The sequence below is a fragment of the Heloderma suspectum genome, chromosome 4, assembly GCF_057233095.1.
Source record: "Heloderma suspectum isolate Gila_16-S chromosome 4, 16-S_ref, whole genome shotgun sequence".
NCBI lineage: Eukaryota > Metazoa > Chordata > Lepidosauria > Squamata > Helodermatidae > Heloderma > Heloderma suspectum.
In genome coordinates this window covers 288,915,731-288,928,580 of record NC_139461.1, presented here as the reverse complement: position 1 = coordinate 288,928,580, position 12,850 = coordinate 288,915,731, and the positions used below count along the sequence as shown (strand labels likewise).

Sequence of the window (12,850 nt, the reverse complement as noted above, 5' to 3'; positions counted from 1 at the left end):
TGTGAATTGCCCAGAGAGTTTCAGCAACTGGGCAGTATAGAAATGTAATAAATAACTAATAAATAAATATCAGAAACTTAAGAGCCTGAAAGCAAACAGCTAATTGGCAGAATTAGCTGCTTTATCATTGCTACCTTAATGCCAACGTTTTAAGCCTTAAAGTGCATCACTACAATTGATGGGATGTTTTAAATTTCATTTAGTGTAATAATTTTATTTTGCTATTGTTGCACTCAAAAACTTGAGCCAACACTTCAAAAGTGTTGGAACACATAGAGTTAGAAATAAAGAGGGCAGGAATTACACAATCACTAAAATGGTTTGGATGAGCGTATTTCAGCTTAATAAAAGGAAGTATGGGGAACCTTTTGCCCACGCACACTGCCCTTGCGCTGCCTCATCACTTCTTCTTGGCACACTGTGATAGTAAGTCTACCATTAACCATAGTTTCCTGTGACATCCAGATTCAGAAATTATGGTTACCAGGTTTGGAACGAACCAAAATCTTGGATCTCTGTTTGAAGATGGTTTAAGATTCTGTTTTTTCTTAGCCCTTGGTTTCCTGGTTCAGGTATACTGGATCAGTTCAGATGTGATCATAAGCCATGACTTACTGTGCTGGGAACAAGCTGCAGCAATCCTCGGGCTCATGTGCCCCCCTTCTCTCCCCTGCTCTGCTGCAGCCGCAAGGAGAAGATTGGAATATTTGCTTCCATTTTTTATTAACTGCATCCAAACTTGATGGTGAGCTGGTTTGCACATCACAATTCCCCAGCAATTCCTGGTTGACCCAGGAATTGCTGGGGAATGAGCAAAGCCATGGGCCATTTTGGGGTTAATTCTGGGGTGTTTGACCCTTAATCAGCCTAGAGCTTTCAGGTTCGCATGTCACAAATCAACTCGGGAACAGGGCATTCCTGTGTTGTTAATGGAAATGATGAGCACATGGGAGGCAGTGCACTCGTTGCTTTGGTCAACCCTGGCAATTCATGGGTTAAACAACCCAAGAATTGCAGTGTCTGTTGTTAATCTTAAATGATGGATAGTTTGAAACAAGCCAACTTCAAGTCATGAGTTATGAAGCTGGCTTGTTTCAACCAACCAAAGTTTAGGGTTCAGACAACGTGCTAAACTTAAGCTTATTAAGGCAAGATAGTTTATTAAGCCCAGCCAAGCCTCTGTGGGCATGGAACTCTAGGGCAGGAGCTCTACCTTCCGCACAAATAGATTGTGCTGTTTAAAAAAGCAGCTTGTCTCTTCAGAAGCCAAAAGAGCCGCAGCATGAACCATGCATGAACTTGTGGCTGCATGTGCAGTTCTCTCCCATGTATGCACCATCTATCCCTTGAATAGAAGTTGCCTCTTCTCTGTGGTGCATTCCACAGCACTAGGGCATTTGTGTGAATCTCACAATCTTTATTTATTTATTTATTTGCGATATTTACATACTGCTAAGTATAATAACTAGGTTATTAGTTATAACTAAGTAATAACTGCTAAGTATAATAATAATTCTTTGCGATATTTATATACTGCTAAGTATAATAAAATCCCAAAACAGTTCACATATAAATATTAAAATCACATTGAAAATACAATATTAAAAACACAACATTAAAAACAATTCCAATTACAATAAAACCAGTTCAATACAAGGAGCAGTAAGACGGAGCAACACAAGGGCTGGATGTCCCTGATCTTGTCTGATCTCGGAAGCTAAGCAGAGGCAGCCCTGGTTAGTACTTGGATGGGAGACCACCTGGGAATTAGGCTTCCTGCATTGAGCAGGGGGTTGGACTCGATGGTCTTGTAAGCCCCTTCCAACCCTATGATTCTATGATTAATTTAATTACAACGTGGGGAAAGCCTGGGTGAACGAGTGCATTTTCAGGAGATGTTTGAAGGATGCCACATTTTTTGCCTCCCGAACTGCACGGGGGAGGGTTTTCCAAAGGGTGGGTGCCATTACCAAGAAGGTCCGCTGTCGAGGTATTGCATGACGACATTCCATGAATTTCAGGATGACCAGCAAGGTCTCCTCTGACTGTCTTAAAGGTCGGCTGGGTATATATAAGGGAAGGCAGTCTGCTCTTGGTCCCAAGTTGTTTAGGGCTTTGTATGACAATAACATAACCTTGTATGTGGCTCGGTAGCTAATAGGGGTCTCTCCCACCCTATCACCACACTGTTGGTAGGAGAAGCAATGATCAAGTGGGTATTTGCAGTATTTATATTTACCCCTGTTTTGCAGTATTTATATATACTCCCCACTAGTGTAGGATTGCCTTGTGGGGGAGCAGCTTCCAGCCATTGGGTATAAATTTGTCTTTGTGTTACTTAGGGTGCAGTCCTATGCATGTTTAGACAGAAAAAAGTGGCTGTGGAATGCTGTGAGTGGTAGGACTATTTTTCTGTCTAACTATGCATTGGATTGCTCCCTTAATATGTGGAAAATCTGGGTGTCTTTAACACACAGCATTTGTTTGAGTTTTCTTGTCTCACAACACACACACACACCCATGTTTAAACTGGTTCGCTGTGGAGTCAAAGTGGATTGCCACTTGACTGTTCTTTTGAGTGTGCTTTTCTGTATTTAACCTACAAATCTCTTCCCATCCAAATGCGTTCTAAATGGTGTGGGGGCAGAGAGTGGAATAGTGGAGGTCATGCTTTGGTTATATCATGCCACATCTTGGATTTCCCTAGGTTGGATTCATACCACCCCTATTTATGGGTTGTTGGGAGGTAGGCTGAGGAAAGGCGTCTGTTTGACACACTTGGGAGAGCTGAATTTGAGGGCCATACTGCAAAGGGCTGTGTGTAGGATGGCCAGGTGGCCTGCTTTACAGAAGGCAGCTGGATATTTGAAGAACCGTTAGAGGACAGTCCTCTATTTGAAGGTGTCCTTTGTTTAAAGGGCTGCTCAGTCCAAGTCCAGTTTAATGATAAAAAGCCTTAAGAAGGGAGAGTAGGGGCCTTGAATTGCCCCATCAGCAGTTAGTAGCACCTGGATAGAAGACTGAGCAGCGGACACACAGATCACCTGGTCAGTCTTCCTCACTATTTAAATTACAATTTCTATTTAATTTCTTGTTATATATTTTCTATTTAAATTATTTTTATTTAATTTAGAGTTATATCATTTCTATATAAATTATAGTTATTCTAAATTTGCATTTATACATATAAATTAGCATAAACATTTATTTATTTATTATATTTTTATTCCACCCAATAACCAATGTTCTCTGGGTGGATTATAAAGACTAAAATACAAACAGTTGAAATACAATATTTAAAAGAATAAAAGAGCAAATGTTGTGTAAAGTGGTGTCCTCTTCTTTTTTTGGTGATACATTTCCTCTTTGAGGGGCAATGCATAAGTGGCCACCCTAGCTGTATGGCAAGGTACAGATGTCCAAATGGGGATACAGAAGCTATCCTTCTAGAATCAAGCTTCCTGTGTTGTAAAGCAAGTGCTTCTGAAACTCAGGGGAACTTTGAGTGGGGTCTCTGATGCAGCACCAGGGAGCACTTGTTGCAAGAGCCTGGGGCTGGGGCAAAGGTAGCCTGATGCATAGAATCATAGAATCATAGAATAGTAGAGTTGGAAGGAGCCTACAAGGCCATCGAGTCCAACACCCTGCTCAATGCAGGAATCCAGGTCAGAGCATCCCTGACAAATGGCTGTCCAGCCTCGTCTTGAATGCCTCTAGTGTGGGAGAGCCCACCACCTCCCTAGGTAATTGGTTCCATTGTCGTATTGCTCTAACAGTCAGGACGTTTTTCCTGATGTTCAGCAGGAATCTGGCTTCCTGTAACTTGAGTCCATTATTCCGTGTCCTGCACTCTGGGATGATTGAGAAGAGATCCTGGCCTTCTTCTCTGTGACAACCTTTCAAGTACTTGAAGAGTGCTATCATATCTCCCCTCAGTCTTCTCTTCTCAAGGCTGAACATGCCCAGTTCTTTCAGTCTCTCTTCGTAGGGCTTTGTTTCCAGTCCCCTAATCATCTTTGTTGCCCTCCTCTGAACCCTCTCCAGTTTGTCTGCATCCTTCTTAAAGTGTGGTGCCCAGAATTGGACACAGTACTCCAGATGAGGCCTAACCAGTGCTGAGTAGAGGGGAACTAGTACTTCCCGGGATTTGGAAGCTATGTGCAGAAGGACTTGTATGTACCTGAACAGGCTTTTCAGATCACAGCCAATTGTTTGCTGTTGTGCAGCATTGTTGTGAGAGAGTTACAACAGCTGGATTGTTTAGCTTGGAAAAAAGGAGGCTAAGGGGAGACATGACAGAGGTGTACAAAATGATGCATGGTGTGGAGAATGTGGACAGGGAGACATTTTTCTTCCTCTCTCAAAATACTAGAACCCAGGGGTCATCCTATGAAGCTGATCGGTAGGAGATTCAGGACAGATAAAAGGAAGGAGTTCTTAACACAGTGCAGTTAAACTATGGAATTCGCTACCACAGGAAGTAGTGATGGTCACCAGTTTGAATGGCTTTAAAAGGGGGTTAGATAAATTCCTGGAGGAAAGGCTGTCAATGGCTACTAGTCCTGATGGCTATGTGCTACCTCCAGTACCTGAGGCAGTGAGCCTATGCACACCAGTTGCTGGGGAATATGGGCGGGAGGATGCTGTTGCACTCATGCCCTGCTTGTGGGTTCCCAGTCAACAGCTGGTTGGCCACTGTGTGAACAGAAAGCTGAACTAGATGGAGCCTTGGTCTGATCAAGCATGACTCTTCTTATGTTCTTATGAGAGATTAGTTAGAGACTTGGCATCCTTGCAATATTGCCCGGTTGTAGCAATAATTACAGCCTTGGGAGAAAAAAAAAACATCCGTGGATTTTATTAGCAGCAGTGATGGGGTACCTTGTTAAATGTACAGTGCTTGTCACAAGAACAGCAAGCAGTCTGGGAGCTTGGAATAGATTTCCATTGTTTGTTCTTATGGTCTAATACTTTTTTCTGCTGTGTCCCTTAGAGCATAAAGGAAAGCCTTGCTGGATCAGACCAAAGACCTGCCCAGTCCAGCACCCCAGTTCCCACAGTGGCCAAGCACATGTCTATGGGAAGCCCACAAGCAGGACATCTGATCCAGCAGGACTCTTCTTGTGTTCTTAGTTTCAGTTGATTTTAATTTTTCAGCTAAATTTGCATATCAGTAAAAAGCAACAATTGTTTTGAAGCAAAAAGCATCCTGAGAGCTTCTCCAAAATAGAATTTGCCCTTGGGCCAAAAGAGATTCAACACCCCTGTTGGAGCAGGTATCATCTTAGAGAAGCCCTCCCCAAACAGATGCTCTCCAGATGTGTTCGACTGGATGTCTCCCAATCCAGTGCCCTCTGGAGGAGTTGGATTGCAAGTCCCATCATTCCCAGTCAGCATGCCTGTAGGAATGATGGGACTTGCAGTCTGAACATTAGAGACATTCTCTCCTATGTGAAAGAGAAGGGGGAATATCTCTTTTAAAATGTTTGCTTGGCTTTGCAGTTTTTATAAGTCATTATGTTAAAAAAAACTTTCAAAAAATAACCCTTCAACCTAATTAATTGGGCCATGGTTTCAGCCAATCAAAAAAAGTTCTTTTACTTTATTTTACATTCTATTAGAAATCCTTTTTATTGAACCGATTTAATGTTGCAGTGCAAGTAAAGGTGTTGATTCCGCACATTTTTGAAAAATGCTGCCAAAGTAAACTGTAAGATTGACCGTATTTAATGCATCTGAATTTTCTCCCTCCTGCCCTCTCTAATAGGGACTGTCAAGGTGAAAAGTTCTAATATTCAAGTGGGGGACCTTATCATTGTGGAAAAGGTATGTCTGGATTTGCAAAGGTTTTATTGGGCTTCTTCACATGGGATTTTATCCTGCTCTTGTGACTGGTTACTCACAAGTTTGCGGGTCTGTTACATGATGCCATCAACAACCAGGACTTCTCCCATGCTAAATTATCTTTATCCCATTTTTTAAAAGATCAGAGTTAATGAGCTATCAAATTACAGTGCCTTGAGTTTCCTCGTGAAAAGAGGAAATCCCACAATAAGAGCAGCTAGCCATGGTGGCTGTATAATGAAACATATAGAACAAAGCAGATAAGGGGGGAAAGTGGGGAAGGAAAGCACGTGTAAAGGGAGCCTGCCGTGATTCTGCATTTAAAATGGAAGCAGAAAGCACTGGTAAAGTTACAAGATTTTACCCTGGTGTAGAAATGCTCATATTCTTCATCGTGCTTTTGTAATGCTGGGAGGAAGAACCCTCTTCTGGCAGTTACTGGCAAAGTACACAGTACTTAATGGGTTGTCTCAGGGGTATGCCCAGAAATGAAATTTGCTTTGGAACCCACTTTGAGGCTTTAGACAGAGGTCTGCTTTCCTTTGGGCAAGACCCGCTTTGCTTTGGACCTGAGCTTTGCTTCAGTTTTCTGAAGCTTTGGATCTGCTCCCTTTCAGAGTTGTCCCAGCTCACGCTGTCAGCACAAGTAGGGACTCCTCTGACGGCATGTATGGCAGCAGCTTTCAGAGGAGGAAAAGAGAGGTTGCACTTTCCTAAAGATGACTCTTGGGAGAAAGCCCGCCCTCCCCCAGCCAGGACTGTGTTGCTCCAAGGGTCCTTGGTGGGTGGTGGACTCCCAACCCTTGCTGCTTTTGGGGAGATAGCCTTTCCTTCCTCCCTATGCAAGTCAACAGAGACAATGCCATCTCCATTTATTTGTATGGGTGCAAAGGAAGGCTGCACCCTTGAAAATGGGTGTGGGTGGGGAAGCTTCTGCCAGGGACCCTTGAGGTAAACCTGGAGGGTGGCTTTCTCCTCCTCCTCTTCCTCCTCCCCCTTCCCCAGACTTCTCTACCATTCCAACATATCTCTTCCCAAAGTTGCTTTTCCTAGAGCAGCCTTCCCCAACCTGGTGCCCTCCAGATGTTTTTGGACTACACCTCCCAGCATTCCTGAACATTGTCTATGCTGGTTGAGGCTGATGGGAGTTGTAGTTCAGTGCATAGTTAAACTATGGAATTCACCACCACAAGATGTAGTGATGGCCACCAATTTGTATGTAATTTGTATTTACTGGACAAATTCATGGAAGATAAGGCTATCAATGACTACTAGTTCTGCTGGCTATATGCTACCTCCAGTATCAGAGGCAGTATGGCTATGTGCACCAGTTGCTAGGGAACATGGGCGGGTGGGGTGCTATGCACTTCTGTCTTGCTTGTGGGTTCCCGGTCGACAGCTGGTTGGCCTCTGTGTGCAGAATGCTGAATTAGATGGACCCTTGATCTCATCCAGTGTGGGTCTCCTTATATTCTTATGTAGTTCAAAACATTTAGAGAGCACAAGGTTGGGGAAGGCTGTTCTAGAAGAAGAAGCCATTTTAATTTGAAGCCACATACGTCTTGTATAATAGGTAGTTTGCTCCTAACTTAAGCTGGATCAGAGCCATTTGTGGTACAGAACCAGAACAACAGGCCTCTATTCTACAGGATATCTTTCTCTTTTTAAAGAAAGTCCTCCTAGCTTTATGCCATATCGCCAGTTAAGACTGAATACTGAACATTTAGTAACTGTCCATTTTTTCACCATACAGAACCAGCGGGTCCCGGCCGACATGATCTTCCTGAGGACATCAGAAAAGAATGGTAAACATCTGGAACCAATTGTGACAATAATCATTAACCTTTGTCCGGTTATTGGGGACAAAATAATCATTTTGAAAATGTAACCAAAGTAGATATAATTTTAGACTTGGTGAGTTTCTAACTGATTCAAACACTCCTCTTTTGATAGCTTGGTTATCCTTCTTGTTTATAGTCTGTGATTGTTTAAAACACAGAGGTTGTTTATCCAGTAAGGTGTCCCCCATTGTGCAAGGTCAACTGATGGGAGGAACAGGGAGATGGATGTGGCGTGCTGTCGCTCACTCTTGCTTTGCTGAGCATCACGCTGGCTTGTCTTCTAACATGTGTCACCGTTTATTCAGACAGCATGAAAAATGTGTCTTATAAAAGCTGAATAGATACAATCAGTGATTCTGGGGTTCCTTCACATATTTATTTACTTGATCCCCAGTATTACTGCAAGAAAAGGAAAGTGTGATTTTCAAAATGGCATAGTTAAAAGACAGTAAGGGGACCCTGCCTGTGTGTGATAATATTTATCAAGTGAATTGCTGCTGGGGGCTCTGTTTATTCAAGTGCAGTCATATTGCAGTCTTGGTGGCCACAGTCAAATTATTTGTGGGTCATACAGAGACAATGACCCTGATCAGAAGTGCGGGGGGGGGGGCACATATGGAGCTGTCCCCAACACTGAAGTGATTGAGTTGCAATGCGTATGGCTTTGACCCCCCCCCCCCAATTGAGTGATGATAAAAGTGAACGCTAAAGCTTCTGCTCACAGCACACCCCTGGGGGTATACTGGTTGGATGAATGTGCTTGGAATAATTTTGCTTCCATTTGATGTGGAAGGAACCAGCATGCTATGGTTGGTAGGAGCTAATCGACTGAAGCCTTGGAGAATGTCAGGGAAATGGTTCCTTTCTTCCTTGCCTTGCACCAGCCTTCAACCTGGTGCCCTCCAGATTTTGGACTACAACACCCATCTGCCATCATGGCCAATGGCCAAGGATGATGGGGACTGTGGTCCAAAGCATCTGGAGGGTGCCGGGCTGGGGAGTGCTGTTTTTTACATCATCAGCACAGGTCATCCATTTCAAGGCTGCTGTGCTAAACTTTTCTGTATGTGAAGATAATGCCAATTAAGCAAATGGATGCGTTTCTGCTTAGTTTGCATTTGAATCTAGTCCTGCAAATCATGGGGCAAAGAACAATGCAGGGTTCTGATGCCTGATTCTGTTTTTTTCAATGAAATTCTCACATAGCATTTCAGGCTTGGGCACCATATTTACAGAACGGGCATAGCACTCTTTAACAGTGGTTTTGCACCATTTCCTGAAAAGGAATGGTTCCGAGACACCGAGAGACACATTTGAATGTACTTGTGCATGTCCGAAATTTACGCATGGTGATTCTCTCCATATATGGGTGCAATTAGAACACGTTTCGTGTCTGACAAACAATTCCTGGGAGATTTTCAAAATGAGGGGTTGATGTTACATGCAAAAGCACATACATACCTTAAACCACCCAAAGACTGGTAGTCCGGAGAAAGGGGGCGGTGCTGGGGAAAGGGGGCATGGTCTTCTGAGGAACCCCAGGGGGCTGGATTGGGATCCCAGGCAGGCTAGATTTGGCCCAGGGGCCTGAGGTTCCACACCCCTGATGTAGTTCTTCTCTATATCAGCAGCAGTTCTCCAGCTCTTTCTCACCACCTGGAGATGCCAGGGATGGAACCTAGAACTTGCTACATGTTTCAAGCAAGTGCTGTACCACTGAGTTACAGTCCCTCCCACTATATTCCAATATAGTCCTTCTAAGCTCATAGTCGTCCTCATAAGGTTTGTCTTAAATAAGTCGGTACCTTTAAAGTGCAACTTGAAGAACAACAACAACTGTTCTCTTGGGTATCCTGGTCCCAAGTTGTTTAGGGCTTGGTACAAGTGTACAAAGCCTTAACCAACTTGGGATCAGGATACCTGAGAGAGCACCTTCCCCCTTACCAGACTGCCCAGTTACTGAGGTCATCAGAGGGCATGCTTCTGGTGGTTCCACATGGACCTATGACCCAATTGGAATCCACCTGGAGAAGAGCCTTCAGTGTGGTGGCCCCTTTCTACAGATCTCCCTGCCTCTGGAGGTCAGGCAGGCACCAACATTGCATTGTTTTTGGCGCCTTCTGAAAACATCTTTATTTTAAGAAGTTTTCCTTGATAGACCAGCCATGTTTTTATTGGTACTCTGCTTTCAAAACAAAATTTTTAATATAGTGTTTATTCTTTTTATTGTTCACCACTCCAGAAGCTGTCTAGATGTGGAGCAGTCTATAACCATTGTAAATAAAATAAATCAATAATAATTAAAACAACAACAAACCCCATTAACACAGATTAATTATCTGTAGGGTCCTGTTTTCTCCGTACGGATCAGCTGGATGGTGAAACAGACTGGAAGTTGCGCCTGCCTGTCAGCTGCACTCAGAGGTTACCCACTGCTTCGGTATGTAGTCTTCTAATTTGCTGGTGGTCGTTTTTATTAACCATCTAAAATACAGCCAGAATTAAAAATCTAAGGACCCAGTTCAGTTGGGCATCTTTTCTGCACCGGTTCCCTTGAAACGACTGGGAGCTTTATGAGAATGTGTCTAAAATGCCAAGTCAGGCATCATGTAGATCAGGGTGTCCAAATTCCAGGGGTCAGGGAGACAGTTCCCTGCCCCCCCTGCCCCTCTGGGAGTTGTACACTGCCTGCTATCACCCAGCACTGCTGAATTTGTCACCAAAATTCACTGTCACAGCAGCAAAAATGGAGCTGCTCTTTTTGCTGCTGTGCTGCTATGCCACCAAATTTCAGCAGCAAACTGCAGCTTGCTTTCCCCCCAGTACAAGAGAATATCATCTCTTCTGGGCTGCCATGCTACAGAATTTTGGTGGTAATTTTACCGGGGGAGGCGCAATAAGTCCTGGGGAACCTACATGCTGTTTGCTGGCCACATGTTGCCCATTCCTGATTTAGAGGGATTGTTGTTGTTGTTGTTCAGTCGTTCAGTCGTGTCCAACTCTTCGTGACCCCATGGACCATAGCACGCCAGGCCTTCCTGTCCTGCGCTCTCTCCCGGAGCGTGCTCAAGTTCATATTCATTGCATCCGTGATGCTATCTAGCCATCTCATCCTCTGCCGTCCCCTTCTCCTTTTGCCTTCAGTCTTTCCCAGCATCAGGGTCTTTTCCAGGGAGTTTTCTCTTCGCATTAGGTGGCCAAAATATTGGAGCTTCAGCTTCATTATCTGTCCTTCCAATGAGCAGTCAGGGTTGATTTCCTTTAGGATTGACTGATTTGACCTCCTTGCAGTCCAGGGGACTCGTAAGAGTCTTCTCCAGCACCACAGTTCGAAAGCAAGAGGGATATTAGAGGGATAGTAACTATTTAAAAAAAGGTTTCTTTTCATCTGTTTTTCTCCTAAACCAGAGGTGGGGAGACTTTTTTCTGTCGAGGGCCACATTCCCTATTGGGAGCTGCATGCTGACAATGGGTGGGACTGAAGCCACAAAAGGGCAGGCTGCTGAGGGAGGGACAGATCACTGTTGACAAAGATCAGAACTGATTGTTTTTAGAGAGCTTCCCCCGCCACACACTTCTTCCATCACCCTGACCATTTGGGGGCTTCTGCCTGTTTTTTCCCCTCTCCTCCTTTTCTCCTTCTGGGATCCCTCCACCTGCATGAAATTAAGCACTTGGGCTGCACGTGGCCAGCTCCTGTCCTAAACCATTTATAATTTGTTTGGAAAGAAAGCTTACTTTAAAGAGGAGGGTGCAAAATTTTTAATACTGTGCACATATTTTTAACCCTCTGTGTAGGACCTTCTTCAGATCCGATCGTATGTGTATGCAGAGGAGCCCAACATTGACATCCACAACTTCGTTGGGACATTTACTAGAGTAAGCAATCGCTTTGTTATGGAGTAAAAACAAAAAATAACATTGTGTCTCAAGAACCCTAGGATTGGATCATGCTTGGAGGTGATTTCCCCATTCTTTCAAAAGTTGCTGGGGATAGTCAGTATGTTGCAAGACTGATAAAGTAAGACCGTAACATAGGTGTCTCATGTTTTCTACAAAAAATAGCAAGTTACAAATGTGACAACAAAATGTTGCAGCATGGAGTGTCCAGTGAGCCAATCATGTCTTCTATCAGAATACTCCATACCATTCCCCCTCCCTCATAGATTTCCTTCACCCAATCCCACAACAATCAGTCAGCATTTTGTGCCCACTGAGCATGCTCACTTACTGAATTTCCCTCCCCCACACACTTTTAGGGTTTTTTATCCTTCTGCAAACCTTAGGGATCCCCCAAGCCTTCTGATATGTCCCCCTTCAGTGTGGTTGGTGCCATTTTGGCTCCATAAGGATCCACATCTAGAGGATGACTTCATACATAGTGTATAGACTGTCAATGATAAAGAGAATTCTCAGTGTCCCCTGATCAGGTTGACTTTGGGCCAAACTACACGTTAATGCTTCTTGTGTAGTTACATCTTGTGTTTTCTTGTTAGATTAATTACAGTCACAAGTGGGGAAGGGGGCCGATTCTTACTTTGAATGCAGCATATGGGGATGGAAGCCTAATTCCTTCACTCCCCAGCTACAGTCAGGGCCAGAAATACTGGAACAAGGATAACTGTTTTGGCAGTTGGCCTCTGTACACCACCACATTGAAATTGAAAGGAAACCCACACCCAGATGGGAGCAAAATCAGGACTTTCAGCTGTAATTCAAGGGGGTTGACAAAAGTGGGGCACTAACCATTCAGGAAGTACAGCCAGTGGCATACACACACACCCATCGTTGGGGCTCATAAGAAATGGAACAAACCAACATCATTTCAAACTTAAGGATCACCTTTAATATCGGGATGAAAATCCGTTGCAGTCAATGACTGCCTGAGGTCTGGAACCCATGAACATGACCAAATGCGGAGCTTCTTCCCTCGAGATGTTTTGCCAGGCCTTTACTGCAGCTGCCTTCAGCTGCTGCTTGTTTGTGGGTCTTTCTGCCTTCAGTCTTGTCTTCAGTAAGTGAAAGGCATACTCTATTGGGTTGAGATCAGGTGACTGACTTGGCCATTGAAGAACATCCCACTTCTTTGCCTGGAGAAACTCTTGAGTAGCTTTTGCTGTATGTTTTGGGTCATTATCCATCTGCAATATGAAGCGGCGTCCTAT

At 44.0% G+C, this 12,850-nt stretch overlaps 1 protein-coding gene across 3 annotated transcripts in view; it reads left to right on the top strand.

The window, feature by feature from the left end:
* ATP9A (ATPase phospholipid transporting 9A) overlaps window positions 1-12,850 on the top strand; it is a 174,773-nt gene that overhangs the window by 70,926 nt on the left and 90,997 nt on the right. For all 3 annotated transcript variants that reach the window (XM_084854164.1, XM_084854165.1, XM_084854163.1), the window contains exons 5-8: window positions 5,768-5,826; window positions 7,598-7,649; window positions 10,031-10,125; window positions 11,484-11,564. In XM_084854164.1, coding sequence (XP_084710290.1) covers window positions 5,768-5,826; window positions 7,598-7,649; window positions 10,031-10,125; window positions 11,484-11,564 — 287 coding nt within the window. The remainder of the gene's footprint in view (window positions 1-5,767; window positions 5,827-7,597; window positions 7,650-10,030; window positions 10,126-11,483; window positions 11,565-12,850) is intronic.